Source organism: Ascaphus truei, chromosome 8, assembly GCF_040206685.1.
Source record: "Ascaphus truei isolate aAscTru1 chromosome 8, aAscTru1.hap1, whole genome shotgun sequence".
Lineage (NCBI taxonomy): Eukaryota > Metazoa > Chordata > Amphibia > Anura > Ascaphidae > Ascaphus > Ascaphus truei.
Window position 1 is genome coordinate 31,727,072 of NC_134490.1, and position 19,123 is coordinate 31,746,194.

A 19,123-nucleotide genomic window follows, 5' to 3' on the forward strand; every position below is an offset into this window, starting at 1 on the left:
TTATATGATTGTCACGTGTATTACTTCTGTGAAGCGCTATGTACATTAAAGGCGCTATATACATAAAGACATACATACATACACTGTATAAGGTCTTATCTGGGCTATTGATGGCTTTAAAGTGATACTTGGGAGGGGTGTTATCTCCTCTGGCTGCTCCCTTGCGTGTGATATTACTGTGTGATCAGCAAGCCCCTGTACAACCAGAGCCGCCCCCCCCCCCCTCACCTTATATTTATTGGCTCTCTGATAAGAACAGGGTGGGATAAGAGGAAAGAAAACACCGGATAGACAAACTCTTCCCCATTGAGAAACCCCTAAGAAATTCAACTTGTAACTAAATATACAAAGAAAAAATGAAAGCGGATAAACCTTTGCTATTAGCAGTTAGATTGATTTAGGGAACCCAGTTCCAGGAGTGCTCAACTCCAGTTGTCAAGTCCCCCCCAACAGGTCAGGTTTTCAGGCTATCCCAGCTTCAGTCAATACACACAAATAATCCTAGGATTACAAACAGCCCCCTAAAGTTGCACTCAAGGTAGGTGACAAAAAAATCTATTGTCTACTAATAACTGGCTGGATAGTAGCCAAATCCTAGCATAGATTCATCACCAAAAGGTCACACTCAAATGAAAATAAAAAACACTTTAATAGTTATACTGTAAAAAACGACGAAACACTCTAAAAATGCACAACAGTGCATGGATAAAATCCCCAAATGTGTTTGGTCACGGTAACTATATGAACAGATAGTGTTCCAAACATATAGCTGATAATGAGTCAAATGCTATGCATAGAGCTGCAGTATTACATACACAGGTGTGGTGAATGATTGTAAAGGGTAGATAGCAGTGGTCTTAATACAAACGCTATATGATACAAAATCTAACCAACCAATCTTCTGTATAGGGTGGTCAGTACACTCAGATATAATCATTAAATGGATATATATATATAGAGAGAGGCCCTATAACAGCTTGCTTGGGACCAATACACCCATACACGGAATTAATATTCACATACAAGCGTTGTAATTAGTCAATAATAGACTCTGTGTAGTGACTCTGGGTAGCGCACGCAGAAAAGCACAAAATAAATACTCCAAAGCATAGAACGAGCACTCGCATACAATCGTTCGTTTGTTGTCAATAGTAGACTCTGAGTACTTGCTCTGGGTAGCGCATGCTGCAAAGTGTGGAAGTACAAGCCCCCAGAGAGGTAGAGTAACACCAAACCAAAGTAGGATAGTATACAACCTGATATGAAATATCAATAAGCAGCGTTTTGCTCCGTGTAGTAGCTGGAGCGACCGTTCCACTACACGGAGCAAAACGCTGCTTATTGATATTTCATATCAGGTTGTATACTATCCTACTTTGGTTTGGTGTTACTCTACCTCTCTGGGGGCTTGTACTTCCGCACTTTGCAGCATGCGCTACCCAGAGCAAGTACTCAGAGTCTACTATTGACAACAAACGAACGATTGTATGCGAGTGCTCGTTCTATGCTTTGGAGTATTTATTTTGTGCTTTTCTGCATGCGCTACCCAGAGTCACTACACAGAGTCTATTATTGACTAATTACAACGATTGTATGTGAATATTAATTCCGTGTATGGGTGTATTGGTCCCAAGCAAGCTGTTATAGGGCCTCTCTATATATATATATATATATATATATATATCCATTTAATGATTATATCTGAATGTACTGACCACCCTATACAGAAGATTGGTTGGTTAGATTTTGTATCATATAGCGTTTGTATTAAGACCACTGCTATCTACCCTTTACAATCATTCACCACACCTATGTATGTAATACTGCAGCTCTATGCATAGCATTTGACTTATTATCAGCTATATGTTTGGAACACTATCTGTTCATATAGTTACCGTGACAAACACATTTGGGGATTTTATCCATGCACTGTTGTGCATTTTTAGAGTGTTTCGTCGTTTTTTACAGTATAACTATTAAAGTGTTTTTTATTTTATTTTCATTTGAGTGTGACCTTTTGGTGGTGAATCCTATGCTACGATTTGGCTACTATCCAGCCAGTTATTAGTAGACAATAGATTTTTTTGTCACCTACCTTGAGTGCAACTTTAGGGGGCTGTTTGTAATCCTAGGATTATTTGTGTGTATTGATTTGTGCTTTCTCTCTTGCACCAGGTAGATTGTTTCCTGTTTAAGTGTATGTGTGTTTGGTGTAGCGACGTGCCCTCTGTGTATATTCATTTATCCCAGCTTCAGCACAGGTGGCTCAATCAGAGGCCCATGTCTTCAACCGAGCCCCTGATTGAGCCACCTGTGCTGAAGCTGGGATATCCTGAAAACCTGACCTGTTGGGGGGGGGGGGGGCATGAGGACTGGAGTTGAGCACCCCTGAGTAAGACGGTTATATGCTGGTTTTCGGGTTGACTGTGGGAAGTCTCATTCATGGTCACGCGGTCGTCACTAAAGCAAATAACGGGACATATTCTAATTATTATGCAAAAGACCTTATTAGTATCTAAAAACATTTCCTCCATATCCAACAAGCTCAATTAAGGGTTACTCCCATCACGATGCAGAAACGAGACCGAGATATCTCTAAAGTTAACGCAATGATAATGCGATTCGACGCCTATGAGCTCAATTATGGCTGTTACATATAATTAGGTTAGTGAATAAGGCGTTGACTCAGGGAACATCACATCTGTTCCTGTTTTAGCTAATGTGGCGTTATTTTCGCCGAGTTAACGGGGCTTAGTGAACCTAGAAGTAAAAGTGAAGCAGCATCATTGAAGCTGCAGTGCTGGCAAGCAGGAGAGTGTGGAGTTCCCTTACTCGGCGTCCATCTTGAAGAGTGTTTTGAAGCTAGAGGGAAAGAAACTACACATCAGGGAGCCCGTGAGGACCCCCACTGCTGCAGGCGTCTGCCCCACTTGGTCACACATGCTTGTTTATTCCAGTCCTGCTGTAAGTAGGGTTTTGGGTTTTAAACCTTTGATGACCCGCTGCAGCAGGCTCCGTTTGTTTTATTAAATAGTTATTTTTCTTTCAGCTTGATTGTTTTATGTTTGTCTTCTGTTAAGTGTTTCATGTTTGTCCCATTTTAACATTACGTATTACACTATTATTTTTCTTTGTTTCTGTCCCTATGTCCCGGACCCCCGGATTGGAGATCTTCCAGTGATTGGAGCATTTGGATTATCTTCCCTTCCATCTGTTTGGACTCTATTAGGGACTTTGGACTCTTTTTGGGCGCTGGTCTGTATATGTTCTAGAAGTAAAAATGTTACTCTGTGGGCGGTTGGATCTTCCTCAAGAGGCTGAATATACCAAGTCAGGGGTGGGCAACTCCAGTCCTCAAGGGCCACCAACAGGTCCCGTTTTCAGGATATCCCTGCTTCAGCACAGATGGCTCAATCTTTGAGGACTGGAATTGGTCACTCCTGTACCATCATTTAAAATGACCTTTTCTTTTGCGAATGCAGGACTGCTCTTAAAATAGAGATATACACCACTCACTATTGGGTCTATAGAAGGCAGGCAGAACACAATCAGCACTATGACAAGATACATCATCTCTATACCTTTTCCGTAAACCCCCCCTGGAAATAGAGACCACTTCAGCCATTGCTGTTTTGCAAGTGAAGGTAGGAGATTAAAAAAAACAAACTCTGCATATACAGGATGCTCAGGGAAACATTTCAATAATGAATCCCACTAAAAAAGTAATCCCTTCCATCCCTCCGCTGCCAGAGGGTGTTGCAAAGGCAGCTGCCAAACTCACAGTTCCTAATCTATCTGCACTGATGACTATCTCTCACTGTTATCAGACCTGCGCTTTTTTTTTTTTTTTTTTTTTTTTTAAAGTGCTTTCCTGGAAACTTTCTATTTCCTGATGTTCAAATTCGAGCTGTTAAAAGTGCAATCTGATCATGTGATTTTTTCTTTTCTTATATCTCGCAAGAATATCAACGTTACAGGCAAATCTGAGGCCTGTGCAGTATGTATCTGTGTGTATGAATATATCTATATTTAGATAAATATAGTTATATTAATATATACATATGTGTGTATGTGTGCGTATGCATGCATGTGTTTGTGCGTGCATGACACTTTATTTAAAGCCAGGAGAGGAATGATGAAGACTCATTTGGCAGTGAAGATGTTAACTGAATGGTAATAGAGCTATTGTACTGTGTACAGTAACCAGCATTGTTATGGCTCCTCCCTTTGCCTGCTGTATGAGCACCTGTGCAGGGCTCCCTTGCGGTTTTCCTCCATCACTCACAGCAGCACGAAAAAAAATAAAAAAATGATTTGCTTAAAAAGGAAATGACCACAAAAAAAATATCTTAAAAAAAAAAAAAAAAAAGATTTTAGTCAAGCAATTGAATATGGAGTTACCCCGATTGACTCACTGTTTTGGCACTCTATACTTTGTAAAGTCAGCAGGGTCTTGCGCAGATTAACCCCTTGGCAGCTAGAGGGGCCAGCAATGAATTGCTGGCCTGTCTGGCAGTAAAATGGTAAACTATCAGCCATTGCAAAAAACGTCTTCACTGGTCTCTCCTGGCTCTGGATTACACACGAGTGGTGGAACCGAGCAGGGATCAATGTACAAGGTTCAATACAGTTGACTACATGGGACACATTTTGGCTCGCCCGAGACGTTCTTGCAGTACCTCTATTTGTTACCCAGAGGTGCTTGGAACCTGCATCTAAGAACAACAGATATTTTGTGTATGCATACATGAACACGTGCCTACTGTGTAAATGTCTTTATAGTTGGACAGACGACCCCTTTTTTTGCAGTCTCCAGTTCTCATCATTCTTATAGGATATGTTAGTCTATAAATTCATCAATCTACACGTATCTATCATGGTAGATATTTCCCTTCATTCATTTACCCGTATCTATTTCTGTCCATCCATCTCATGTATCCATGCCTATTCTATTTGGCCATCTACCTGTCTGTCAGGACCTCTATCTATATGTGCTGGGTCTATAACAGAGCTCTTCAACTGGCAGCCCACGGGTCAAATGTGGCCCCAGAAGGGTCTTGATGTGGCTCACTCAGCCGCCCTTTAGCAGGAGCAAAAAGCAATTTTTCATTCTTAAGTTATGTTAATATATGTTGTGCAGATGTTGGACATGCTTGCAAAATATTGAAATATTATAACTTAAGATTTACACATTTAAAGTTACATTATAATAAGCTTGTGGCCCTTTAACTGTTAAATGTTTTATGATCTGGTCCCCATGGATAACTGGTTGGAGAGCCCGGCACATGTTATTGCTCTTAGGAGCAGTGAAATAAAAGTTCTGTAACGGCGTCATGAGCTCCCACAACGCAGTCGAATATGATAAACACTCCTTTTGTGATGGAGAATGTGCTTTAAGAATAGAAGGTGTAATATTTTATCATTTGAAACCGGAGTGCTATTGAAGAGTTTAAAAAAAAAAAAAAAAAAAAGCAAAACCGCAAGAGAACAAAGGTCGTTAGTCAGTCTTCCTCCATGAAAACCAGAGAGTAGGAGAGTAATTCAGCTAAGAGAACATGGTAACCAAAAAAATAAAAGCGTTAATTAGAAGTTGGAACTTGCCTTATCGGGAGGGGTTACCTTGGTGTGGTAGGCAACCTCATCATACTTAGGGTTTTAATTGCATAAATTGGCCAAATTTAAATGAAATGTTAGAAAAAGCCATATATGACTCGGTCAACATAGTACAAGTAATAAGAAAAAGGTTTTGTAATGTTTGTTTTAATGGAATTATGATGTACGTTGATCTTGTGTTTTACCATCACTCAAGTAAACAAACATAAAACATTGCAAGTAATTGCTGAGCTGTGTGATATTTCCATGCATGGAACTGTATTAGTATTTTTGGAAGAATGGTGACCACCACCTTACAGGTGATCGTGCCGTTTAAATTTTATTTTTATTACAGGATTGATGCAGGGGGTCTCTGAAGCTGAACCAAATTACTTTCAGGTGCGGGGACCCCCTACTTCCCGGGGAACCCCCTGCTTCCCGGGGTACAGGCCCCAGAATGGGGTGCCGGTATGTTGTGCAAGTTTAAATGTCCCGGTCATGTGGGTTTATTTATTTATTTATAAAATATTTTACCAGGAAGTAATACATTGAGAGTTACCTCTCGTTTTCAAGTATGTCCTGGGCACAGAGTTAAGACAAATAATACATGGTTACAAATAGTTATGACACGGGACATTTAAACTTGCAGACGATAACGGCCCCAGATATGGAGGCCTGTAACTCGGGAAGCAGGGGGTCCCCAGACCTGAAATTTATGCACTTCAGCTCCGGGGACCCCCTACTTTAATCCTATGTAATACACAAAACCAGTGCGATCACCTGTAAGGTTGCGTCCATAGATGGGCAGACCGCACTGGCCTGCCCATAGACACGCCCCCCGGACGGCACACGTGCTAAGGCCAGGGAAAGCGGGTCTCCGCGTGCCTCCGCACGGCTGCAGTGTCTATGGCCCAAGAGCTGTGCAGGGAGATGCAGATTCTCTCTGCGCAGTTTTTCCAGACTGGTGGAGGCCCAGTAGGATTAATGCAGCAGGAGTGGAAGTTCCATTCAGAAGCAGGGACCCTCGCTGTATTAATCCTGATGGGAAATTCCCCCCTGCACTGCACTTAGCTGTGATCCGGCCACACTTGGGCTGCAGTTCACCTGCTCCAAGTGCAGGGCAGGGTGGAGCTAAATCATGCTCCATCTGTATGGTTTGGTGGGTTTGGGTTCTGGGCTTACAGGGGCTGTATGTGCGTGTTTGTAAATGTCTACATATGTCATCCGAAATGACTCCCAGATCCACTGCCTCTATAGTGGTGGATGTGGGCCACAAAATTCAGGATTGCGAAATGTATGAAAAGTGCATGATTTTGCTTTCTTTTTTACATTAAACTGTGATTGCCACACTTTTGACTATTCATCTACTTCAGTGGTTACCAACTAGTCCTCAAGAACCCCCAACAGGTCAGGTTTTAAGGATATCCCTACTTCAGCACAGGTAGGTCAGTCAAAATCATTGAGCCGCCACTGATCGAGCCAGGGATATTCTTAAAACCTGACCTGTTAGGGGTTCTTGGGAAATACTGCTCTAATTCATGTTACATCTAGGGGGTTAATGTAAGAGTTTTAGCAGTCAGGGTAGTGGGTTAATTTAAGGGGTTTTAGGGTACGGACTTAGGTTAGGGGGGTTCAGGTAAGGCAGCGGTGCGCAAACTGGGGAGTGCGCCCCCCAGGGGGGGTGCGGGCGGTTGCAGAGGCCTCGCCCTCTTCCCCAAGGCATTTAAATTAAATGCCGGGGTATCTCGTGAGACCTCTGCAACGCTATACTTACCGAGGCTCAGGCGCTCTGTGACACATCGCCATGGCAACGCGGCGTCAAATGACACGGGAGGGTCATGTGACATGACGTCACGCAACAAATGGCGCCGCGGTTACGCGACGTCACATGACCCCGCAGCGTCATTTGACGTAGGTCTAAGGTTGGGAGGGGGGGGGGGCGCGAGCATCGAGGCAGGGAAGACAGGGAAGAAAAAGTTTGCGCTCGCCTGGGGGTAAGGCACTACCTTAGTGGCGAAGCGGCCGGCAGGTCCCGGCGGCAAAGCGTTGACGGTCATTTGATCGTCGCAGAACAACCTCGACCAAGTGTCCTAGACCGTTCCACGATCATCAAACTACCATTTGTGCAATTTGTACAGCCCCCACCCTACCAGTACCACGCTCCTGATCATCTACCTCCTCCATCTCTGCCTAAATCCCTCCCCTCCTCAGTCTTGAAAAGAGCTAGAGGCAGTTCACCACCCATCCCTGCATGTTTTGCCAAGGAATAATGTCTCTGACCCTTCCCTCACGTAGTTTTGTTGGTGCGCTTGCACACCAAGACGTTGAGGCCTGTCGAAATTAAGAAAACAAACAAAAACAAAAAAACTTCTTCCCCAGTATCATCCTCTCAAGATTCTGGCTCATAATTTCTTGACAGACGATCAACTGGTGTTTCTACTGTGGGAGGACATTCAGAGACAGGTTGGTCCTTCTCACTCACGCTAACACGCCTGCTTATTCTGGGGTTTGGATAACTAATCTTTTTAAGCCACTTTATTTTTTATTTTTAACTGCACCATGCAGTTATTTTTGTAGACAACCCGTTCCTCTATTTCAGTTTGAATTCTTTTGGGGCTCAAGTACCACTGCTGATTATTTAAGTAGTCTGATGTCCTAGTCTTTTCTCTTTGGCCCCAAGCCATACTACATTCCTTTCTTGCCAGCCAATACTGCACCTTCCCAAATCTCCCTATTTGCCTATACCTCTAGACAGTTTTAATTTTTCACTGTCTGTGGGTGTACCTGTATTATTAACACTCCCGCTCAGCTGCACAAACCAAATGGTGTGTGCACTCTAGTTCTAGTCTCGGCAGTAAGATAAATTAGTGCAAAATGTAAGACAAATTGAAGAAAGTAAGAAATGTTGACAATTTCGCAAAGCACATTGACTTTTAAGGCCTGGGACATGGTGCAGGGAGCAGCGCTGGGCAGCGCTGACGCTCATGCTCTCCTGCTCAAGCAGATTTTTCTTGTACCTGCATGAGAGTCAGCGAGCGCGCTTGTGTGCCGGGTGGGAGGCGGGAAAAACAAATTTAAAGTGCGCAAAAAAAACCTCTATTGTGAAAGGGAGTATGCCCCATACACCTCAGTGGTATAAATATAACACAACCTTACAAGGTTTATGGTCTGCAGCTGTGAACAAAGGAGTGAACAAACACCCCAGGAACTGAAATAGAAAAAAACAAGCGCAAACGCATATGGTGAAGTAAGTCAAAAGTGATAATATATAAAAGGTATGATATCTGCGTACATCAATGTGATCAAAAGTAGGCATATCGTGCACTTAGGTTAACAAGTTACCCGGCACCACCAGAAGCACAGGAACCGTTGAATTTCAGCAACCGCCGTGTCACCAAGGTAAGTGGAATAGGGCTGATCCTCCGCCGTCTTAGGCCGTCACGGGTTGTCTTTAAGGGACCCTCCTTCTGGCTGTATAGATTCCACGAAGTCGTCTCGGTACCATGCACGCTGGAGCCGCAGTCAGGCTCGTCTCTCCGGAACTCCGTGCAGTTTTGCGGCTACGCCGCGAATTGCCGTAATGCAATCTCTGCCGCAAAAGTCAATGACGTCACAAGAAAAATAGTCCGGGAGAAAGTCTCTTTAAACTTCACTCAGAGGTGATAAACCAGCGATATAAGACAAAAGGAGCCATTCAATCAATTATCCAACGCGTTTCATAGCAGAAGTTACTTCATCAGGGATCCCTGATGTCCCTTAAAGACAACCCGTGACGGCCTAAGACGGCGGAGGATCAGCCCTATACCACTTAGCTTGGTGACACGGCGGTTGCTGAAATTCAACGGTTCCTGTGCTTTTGGTGGTGCCGGGTAACTTGTTAACCTAAGTGCACGATATGCCTACTTTTGATCACATTGATGTACGCAGATATCATACCTTTTATATATTATAATCACTTTTGACTTACTTCACCATATGCGTTTGCGCTTGTTTTTTTCTATTTCGGGAGGCGGATCGGGAGGCGGGGCTAGCACGCCACGTCACTGCGCCGACGTCACGGACTGCCATTGGCTTCTGACAGTCACGTGACCGGCCCTGCGCTTGCATGAACGGCAAAATTTAAACTTGTCTGTCTCCTGCATTTCCACACGCCTCCGCACGCCTGCGGAAGCGCCGTCTAAAGCCGCGCTGATAGGGATAATGTTTCCCCTCAGCGCGGCTCAGCGCGCCTCAGCACTGTCTTTTTGACCATGTCCGAGGCCTAATGCTGAGAGCAAGGGTGGACAACTCCAGTCCTCAAAGGCCACCAGGTGGTCAGATTTTCAGGATATCCCTGCTTCAGCACAGCCAACGACAGACACCTGTGTTGAAGTAGGGATATCCTGAAATTCTGACCTGCTTGTGGCCCTTGAGGACTGGCGTTGCCCACCCCTGCTCTAGCAGGTAAAAGGGTTAAGCTAGTAGTGGAATGCTCAAAGAGGCAAGTCAATGGGATTGTGTGATAGTGCCGATTGGTGCACTCGGTTTAATGAATATCCACTCCACAATTTTGAATCCACTAGCTGAGACATTAGGTAGTAAATATACTCAGCACTATCATATTTCTATCGTTTTGTTTTTTTCAGACAGAAAAGGTATTGTTTAGTACGGTCTAGGTTTAATTCAGGTCTAAAAACATTTGACCAAAACCACAAGGGGAAAAAAAAAAAAACCTCAGTGCTTCTTTATATTCTATATACATTAGGGGCTTCTTATACAGTAGCTTCCTGCCACAGCTTCCTGCCCTTGGAAAGGAATTTTTCCTCGCCTCTTCCTCTTGGAGCAAAGCTTTTTTGCAAGGATATTAGTGTTGAATCTGACAAATCTGATTAGGATAATTATATTTAACATTAAATGTTCAGTGCCAATTCAATTTTATTCGTTTTTACATCCCAGTGTAAATGGCTCCTTAAAGTACAGCTCAACCCCGCTATAACGGGATCCGTTACAACGCGAATCCGCTTATAACGCGATGCAAGTGTGGCTCCCAATTTTTGTACTTATGAATACTTTACAACACGATTATTGGTATCTTAAATACTTTATTGTACGATGCATACAATTGTACATTATTTCTAACGCGATCCGCTTATAAACACAATGAGATTCTTTGGACCCAAAGCACAGCGTTATAAGGCGGTTGAGCTGTATATGAAGTTATATGGAGCAAAAGGATGAGTTATAATGAACAGTTATATGGGGCAATAGGATGACTTAAAGGGAGCAATTATATGAAGAAATAGGAGGAGTTATAGGAACAGGTTGTATGGAACAAAAGGAGTTATAGATAGAGATTATATAGGGCAATAGGAGGAGCTATAGTGAGCGGTTACTGTATATGGACCAACAGCAGGCATAAGGAGTGGTTACATGGAAAAATAAGACTTCTAGGAAGGGGTAACATGGGACAATACGAGTAGGTATAGGGAGCATTATATGCAACAGAGGCAATTTGAGAGGAGTTAGTTAAGGCACATATTGTATGTTGAGTTGGTTTTATTGTTGATTAAAATTAGGTGTTCCCTTCTCTATTAAATTTTCCTTTGGACTTTTTTTTTGTCTCTGAAATCTGCTGCTATTCTCTGCATTAGATTCTCAGCAGGGACACTGACACAATCCCTCAAGCGTCAAATAATATTATGCATGTTCTTAGAAAAAAGAATTCTATCATCCTTACCCTTTGCTGGTCTGTATTGCGTTCCTGGCCACGCTGGTAGCAAAAAGGTTAAAACAAACATCACTATTTAATCATGATAAAACCCAAAAAAGCCTATTTTTAAACATTCCTGTAAAATTCATTGCGACAGAAAAGCATTTTGCTCCACTTGACTAATTCCGTTAGCAAAAGAACATGGGTAGAAAAAGAGGTTTACAGTTTGCATATTAGATAGAAAACTTTGTGGATCCCCTCTATCATATTAGATAACGATTGTTAAAAACTCTCCAAAGCAGCCGCTTACCATTAAACCCTTTGCAAGGAATTTAGTAATGCTTATATTGTCAGTTTGCAAACAAGGTGAGCTAAAAACTAGGGAGCGGGTCGATTTCTTCTGGCTGCTCCCTTTTCTCTGTTAGGCAAGAGTTTGCACAGACAAAGCTCCCTTCTCTCCCCCTCCTCTTACCGGCTCCCTGTAAACAAAATGTCAAGGACAAACTCTTCTGGAGCCCTTTAGAAATGAGATTTGTAATTAATTTCTAGAGAAACAAAAGCAACCACCATTTTTGTTTTTATCACAGTTCGATTAGTTGAAAGATAATCTGATTAATCGCTACAAAAGGTTGTTTTTTTGGGGGCCGTCTATATGGGACTGCACCTTTAAGCAGCTGGGTTAAGCCACAGAAATTGGTTGATGCCACTTTGGCCGTTGGTTGCCCTCCGCTGGTTGAACGGCTACCACCACAGCTTTCGGTCACACATTTTGCAACCTTTTGCAAAATAACATCTGAATTCCCAGCACTGTAATACTAAGATAGGACACTTGTTTTTCAATGTTTAAATCTGCTAGAAAAAAAAAAAAAAAGAAGCGTGTTTCTTTAACCACATTAGTTTCAGCATCTAACCAAGTGATTCGGTGAAACCACACGCTGAGCAGAGTTTGAAGCCACTCTGAAGCCGTAATTGAGATATCTCTTGCATATCCTAATGTTGACACTGCCAGTGCCTTGGCACGAGGGGTGAGCAAGTTCTAAACATCCTAAGACCTTTCAAAGTCCCTCTGAAAATTCCTACGGTAAAAGGATAGAAAAATGGTAGATAGCAGGTGAAGCAGGGGATTCTGGGAGACTATATAGCGGCCACCCAGTGTCTCCCTGGTACAGCTGCAAATTCTTGATTAGAATTGGTAAAAAAGTGTAGATATTTATTATTTTTTAAATGTAGTTTCAATCACATTCAGGTTTTCTAGCCCTGCTGTTTTACAAGCACAACACATAATATTGGATGCATAGTATCTTTCATTATGAGCTAGTTAGCACTTCCGAAATGTCACTGATAATGGGTTAAATGGTAAAAGGGTTTTTATACATTTTACAATTTAAAGAGCACCCACGATGATTTTTCTTGAAGCCAATTTTAACAGTTCAAGCAAAAAATAAAATGAAATGGTTTCACCTAAAACTGGTGGAATTGTGGGATCGGGGTGAAAGAGTAAAATAAAAGCTTTTCATGGGAGCTCTGTTTCTATATTTTGTTTTTGAATTGTGGCTAGCATTTGAATTACTTAAGTCGCCAACACTTCTGCCGCTGTTACATCAAGGCTTCTAAAAACGAATCATCTTTACTTATACTTTACTGAAGTATTCTTATTTATATCTGCATGGGAAATTATCTGCTTTTGCCCTGAGAAAACACTTGGTTGATCGCCCTAACGAAGTGGTACAATCAGATATGCTCAAGTAAAAAAAACAAAAAAAACGTGAGAACAGAACTGAGGCCCTTCACTCGAAGAGAGGTGTTAACCACGGGTGCCATCTCTGATGGTATTGTCACACTGCAGGCACCAGAGAGGAACTACATGCTATAGACACACAGGGCTGGTCTATTCTGCTTTACTCAAGAAGTAACAAGAAGTCCCCCACCCCCCATCCCTCTTAAGCAATAACCTTTGGGAAACCCCATACTTTATTCAGTGCTCAAAGCAAAAAGCCCCCTCCCCCCCCCGAAAAGATCTCATTTAAAACTATAAGGGAATATTAATTGTTATTGACGCATGTAAACATCTGTCACTCTCCCACACTTTGTCCTCTGTATTTCTCCTTTTTATTTTCCATTTTCTGCATCTCCCAGTGTATATATCCCTCCAATCACTCTAAAAATGCCCCTGTATTGCTCCAGAGGTAAACATTGACCTCCATGAACGTAAATAAGAATTTCAAGATCAGCCTTATCAGGTTATCGGTGTCCTGTGGCTTGGTAGCCAGTCAAGTTCATAAAAAGGAACAAACAGCTCTCACACATTCGCAATCCAGTAGATTTGCAATGCACACACCACCTTACACGATACAGAGTCAGTACACATGCCATCGCCTTACAGTGTATACATGGACTGTGTGCGCCGCTTCACACTACCTAGTGTGCAGTCACGACGTGTGCACAACGCCGCCTGGCCACTGCCTTTGGTGTACAGTCAGCATACACAACTTGGTCACCACGCACCCTGCCATTTGTCACTGCTGCTGTGCAGAGCTACCACCTGCCGCGGTGCACAGCCGCCGCTTGCTACGCTGCACAGTCTAGTGTGCATTCTACATGCGTTGCCTGCCACCTGACACTACCGTGGTGCACAGCTTCCGCGGTGCAAAGCCAGTGAGCACGACCCGCAGCGATGAAAGCCAAGGAGAGCTGCTGCCCACAGCAGTTCAGAGACAGCGAGTGCCGTCGCTTGCCACGGTACACAGCTTAGTGTGCTGAAGACGCCCGAGCCCCGCTGCCTGACTGCCACTATGCACAGCCACTGCCCGTCGCCCCCCACCACGGTGCACTGCCAGCTCTTGACGCTAACTGGTGTGGTCAGGGCGTACCGCCGCCACTGTGCACAGCCAGGGAGTGCCGCCGCCTGTCAAGGTGCACAGCCAGCGCATTCTGCCTCCCATCACGGTGCACAGCATGTACAGGAGACGCAGGCGCTCTGCCGCCCATTATAGCGCACAGTCAGCACACTGCTACAATGTACTGTCAATGCGCACACCACTACCTGCCACAGTGTCCTGTCAAAGTGCTCGCCATTTGCTACCCCCGTACCACTTCTGTCTTTACTTGTGTTTGTGAGAGCTTGCATTAAGTGCTACCATCGGAAAGGGAAGCGAGAAGGGGAGAACACAGGTTTGGCGGCATTACGGGCACCGGAGCATCTATACTCTCTACTGGGTAGCCAAAGTATTGTTCCTAACAAATAAGAATTACAGAGGGACTATTAGGGCTTAATCCTCTTACTAACACCCTGCTTTCACCTCATATGGAGATATCCTCTCTCTAAGCTTAAGTAAGGTGTATTGCGAGTGCTCTTTTTCAGTGGCCGATTAGTTTTAAGAAGGGGAGCATCTACTCCTTGGATTGCCACCTGAATTTTCCTGTTACTTTAGCTGTAGATTAATAGTTTTATCTAGTTTTTTTTCTATAAAAGGTATTGAGTGCAGTAATGACCAGTCTAGCTCTGTGTGTTTGTATACCACGTATTAATTTATGTATGTATATCTATTTATATAGCGTCATTGATGTACATTTCGCTTAACAGCAGTAATACACGTGACAATCTAACAATGGGAATAAGCACTCGAGACAAACATAACATTAGGAAAAGAGTTCCTGCCCCAAAGAGCTTGCAATCTAAGTGGTGTGTAGGAAGAATGTAGAGACAGTATACTCAATGTATATATTACGACCTAATATTGAAGATACTAAAGTAATGCTCTATACACACACCACTGCCTAATACTGTACAGTATATACTCAGTGGATAATACCACTTCCTTACTGGGTACACCACCATCTGAAAATATACGTATGTGTATCTGATCAGTGGAAACACAACCACTTAGATGGTTATATTTATTTACAGGATTTCCAAGTAGTTGTATCCTGTCTCTAATCCGAACAGTTTACAATTCAATACAGGCACAGCATGTGTGCCTTGAACAGCTTACACCAGGGTTTCTCAACGCCAATCCTCAAGAACCCCTCCCTCCCCCCCTACCCAACAGGTTCAGTTTTCAGGATATCCCTGCATGAGCACAGGTGGCTCAAACAGTGACTGAGCCACCTGTGCTAAAGCAGGGATATAATTAAAACCTGACCTTTTTGGGGGGTTGGGGGGAGTCTTGAGGACCGGAATCGAGAAGCTCTGGCTCACCCGAACTCTTGTACCAAGGAGATAGAGTGACTTGCTGCCGTTCAAAGCATTGATGGCTACAGAGCAGCATCGTGCCTTCACACTGCCAAGGTTAAAAGTTTACCAGCTCTGTGCGTGGCACGGAGCAAGATAAAAGGTTATGTGCTCGTCAAGATGGGGGATGTTAAAACAAATCTCCCATGTTAACAGCACAGAGCCGTTTTTTGCGCGGCACCAATTGACTAATAGTGAGGGAAAAAAAAAAAAAAGAGTAATAAAATGGGAAGTGGTCACGGGTGGGGCTCAGCAAACACCCATCTGCCTAACCAAAGCATTACAGACCACGAGCTGTTCACAGTAATCACTGACACCCACACGCTGGCTTCCGGAGCTCATGAAAAAAAAAATCTGTTCCTTTCTTTTGGTAATCAACAACTTTTACCTAGAAACGAGGCAGCGCTGAACTCTGACCAATTTCATGTAGCATGAAAAGAAATTACTATTAATAAGGCTGGACGCATCCCTTCTAACCATTTGTTGGTCCCCGAAAGGTGATGATCCAGTCCTGGTTTTGGATTCCCTTAGTGCTACTCTTAGCAACCTTTGGTATACAAGAGATAAAAGTTAAACCAGGCCAGTTATCCAGTTAGTCAGGAGGTATGTGTATACCCGCTCAGAGACTGCAGATATAAGGTCCTAAGCAGAGGTTAAAGTGTGATGGTGCTAGGGGGCACAAGATAACACGACTTTTTTTCCCCTTTTTTGTCACCAACTTTAAAAAAACAAAGTTCTAGATATCAGTGTTTCAGATCCATGAATAGAAAAATAGCAATGTATGCAACTGCTTGATATTTTTAAACTTGCTTGAAGATGGACAATAAATGCATCAGTGAGTATCTGTAGGTATTCCATAAATGAAAGTAATCTCAAAATGAGGGGGTATATTTATCAAGTCCTGCGGTAGATAATAAAGCCAATACCTGTATATGAACACTACTGGCTTGTTCTCTTCCTGTATGGACAACCAACCCTAGAGCATAACATATGAATGTACAGTCTTCTTCCCAAGGGCTGATGACTGATGTGGGATAATAAAGATTTACTCACAGTCTCATGCAGTCCAGTTCCAGTGCATGCCTCACGTTAACAGCGTCAAGCAGAAGATCCAATTCAGTGAAAAAAGCAGAGTACAGCAAGCAAAAATTGGGGCTACAATTCAAAAACTAAGTGATAAAGCGCCGAACGCACAAAACATGTTAGAGTGACTTACCTGCATATTCCATGTTGTCATCTGATTAAAGTGGTTTTTTAATGTAGTTTTTGAATAGTAGCCCCAATTTTTGCTTGCTGTGCTCTGCTTTATTCACTGAATGGGCTCTTTTTTTATTTTTTTTATGTCACACCCGCGTAATTGGGGGAAAAAAAAAAAGAGAGAGAGAAATTGATGACCAACTGGAGTGCTGCATCTAAATAGACCAGTAGGTGAATGGATAATCCTAGTGACGTAAGGAGGGTGCAAGTTTGTGAATAACTAAGTGAACGTTGCTTGTGTTACTTGGAAGAGATGACTGATTGATAGATAAGAGAGCTAGCTCCCATCGTCGTTTGATTAAATCAGTTGATGTAATATGGTGTGAAGGGTTACGTCTAGGTCTAAGTCCACGAGGGATCAACTCATGTTCGATATAATTTCTGTAGACTCGTCACCTCCCACCATATTTGACTCTGTGATCTGAGTAATCTAATCTAGAGATATTCCGGAAGTAATCTAGAAAATCCGGATTACTTTCAGAGATAGCAAGTGCTTTAGAGAAAGCGTTTTTAGCCCCATCCGCCTAGCACAAGACATCGATACCATTAGTGAGAAAGCCTGACATGGTGGATGCAGAACAGGATCAAGAATAGAGAGGGCTCACAGACATCCCCACATAAAAACTATTGGAAAAACAAGAGAAATTGATGATCAACTGGAGTGCTGCACCTAAATAGACCAGCAGATGAATGGATAATCCTAGTGACGTAAAGTGGGTGCAAGACTGTGGATAGTTAAGTGAACATCAAAACAAAATGGATGATACAGAGAGATGTATATACTGTACTCCAAAAGAAAATCAGTTTGTTGCACACCACCCAAAATAAAACAGAGCATTTAATAGATTTATTAAAACATGTATCACTGTAGTTGGAGTCTAAACTGTAATGAAAAAATATTGATAATCGTGGAATGGGGGAGGTGGGGGGGTAGAGAAAGTGAGTAGACACAGATCACTAAGGGCTCAAAATCAATAAAGAGCCAAAAGAGAATCACCTAAATAGGGGTGTATATGCGCCCTGCCCAGATTGGTACAGCTATACGCGTACCATCAGAGTACGTTTAAATAATGAAATTCATGTAAAAAGTCTCTCTAATGTGAGTAACTGAGCACGCTTAAAAAGCTGTAATAAATGGTAGTGGCCAACAGCAGGTGGACCCTGGTAGTCAACAAGCCAGAAAATAGCTACAATAGTAGCAGTATATAAACATGTAGCACCATATCAATGTAAATGGCTTGCTACAAAGTGAGCAAAAAGCTCCTGTGTCACAAGAGATCTAGAAGCTCAACCTTTCCATTTCAAATCCACTAAATCTGAATGCTAAAGAGAGGGTCTTAAAGCTTTAATGTCAAGCATGGAGCTCACCATTCAACAGTCAGATAAAGGTGGTAATATTGTCATTTTAGACACAGACTTAGGTCCCTGAAAATAAAGAGATTATTAGGCGACTATACTATTACAGCCTTGACAGTACTCACACATCACAGTTCAAACAAAAAATGCATCACTATTTTACAAAGAGGACCAGATGAGGATCTCATTTTGAGGTAGGAGTATGAATTCATGTTTCCCAAATCTACAACGACTCCTCGTCTAGTCCTCTTTGTAAAATAGTGATTATATTATTTTTTTTGAACTGTAATGTGGGACTACGGTGAAAGAATGCTATAGCACCATTTGTCACCTAATAATCTTTTCTTTTCAGACATAAGCGTCTGTCTAAAATGACGATATTACCGCCTTTATCTGGCGGTTTAATGGTGAACTCCGTGATCGACATTAAAGCTTTAAGATCATCTCTCTCTAGCATTCAGATTGTTAGTGGATTTGGAACGGGAAAGTTGAGCTTCTAAATCTCTTGTGACACAGGAGATAGAAGTTCAACAGAAGGACACAGGGTGGAAGGCGGAGTAAAGTGACTGGTTCTTCGGGTCAGTGAAAGGGCACATGATGCGAGTATCAGTATCCTCATTTTGCTCAAGCAAGAAGTGCCCTAAGGTTACGTCTATCAGATGGACTCATGTATCTGCATCCTCATTGGCACGTTTAGCATGATACAGATGAAGTAATCTCCTGTCAAACATATTCAGATCTTTGACCCATTAAAACAAATTGAAATCTGATGTGGGAGAGAATGGAAGTCCCTTTTTCAACAGATTCAGCCGATTAAGGCTGAAAATGGTTTGAGGCAGATTGAAGATCTGTAATGAGTCGGTTTTAGTGTCTAATACTGTTGTCTCTTCCAGTATGGTTGCCCTTTTCTTTCTCGCAGGGTTCTTTTTCCCTCTGTAGGTTCGACATTTGGTTGTGTTACGTCTAAAGAAAAAACAAAAAAAAAATGCCATTACTTG

General features: G+C 42.6%; 1 protein-coding gene across 12 annotated transcripts in view; it reads right to left on the minus strand.

Annotated features, from left to right (window-relative positions):
* EPS15L1 (epidermal growth factor receptor pathway substrate 15 like 1) overlaps positions 1–19,123 on the minus strand; it is a 79,918-nt gene that overhangs the window by 12,065 nt on the left and 48,730 nt on the right. For 6 of the 12 annotated variants that reach the window (XM_075611189.1, XM_075611188.1, XM_075611183.1 and 3 more), the window contains one exon: positions 11,309–11,341. The exons of 5 other annotated variants lie outside the window; for them this stretch is intronic. In XM_075611189.1, coding sequence (XP_075467304.1) covers positions 11,309–11,341 — 33 coding nt within the window. Of the gene's footprint in view, positions 1–11,308; positions 11,342–17,590; positions 19,089–19,123 lie in introns of those variants that run through there. One more of the 12 variants, XM_075611193.1, reaches the window with a different exon arrangement.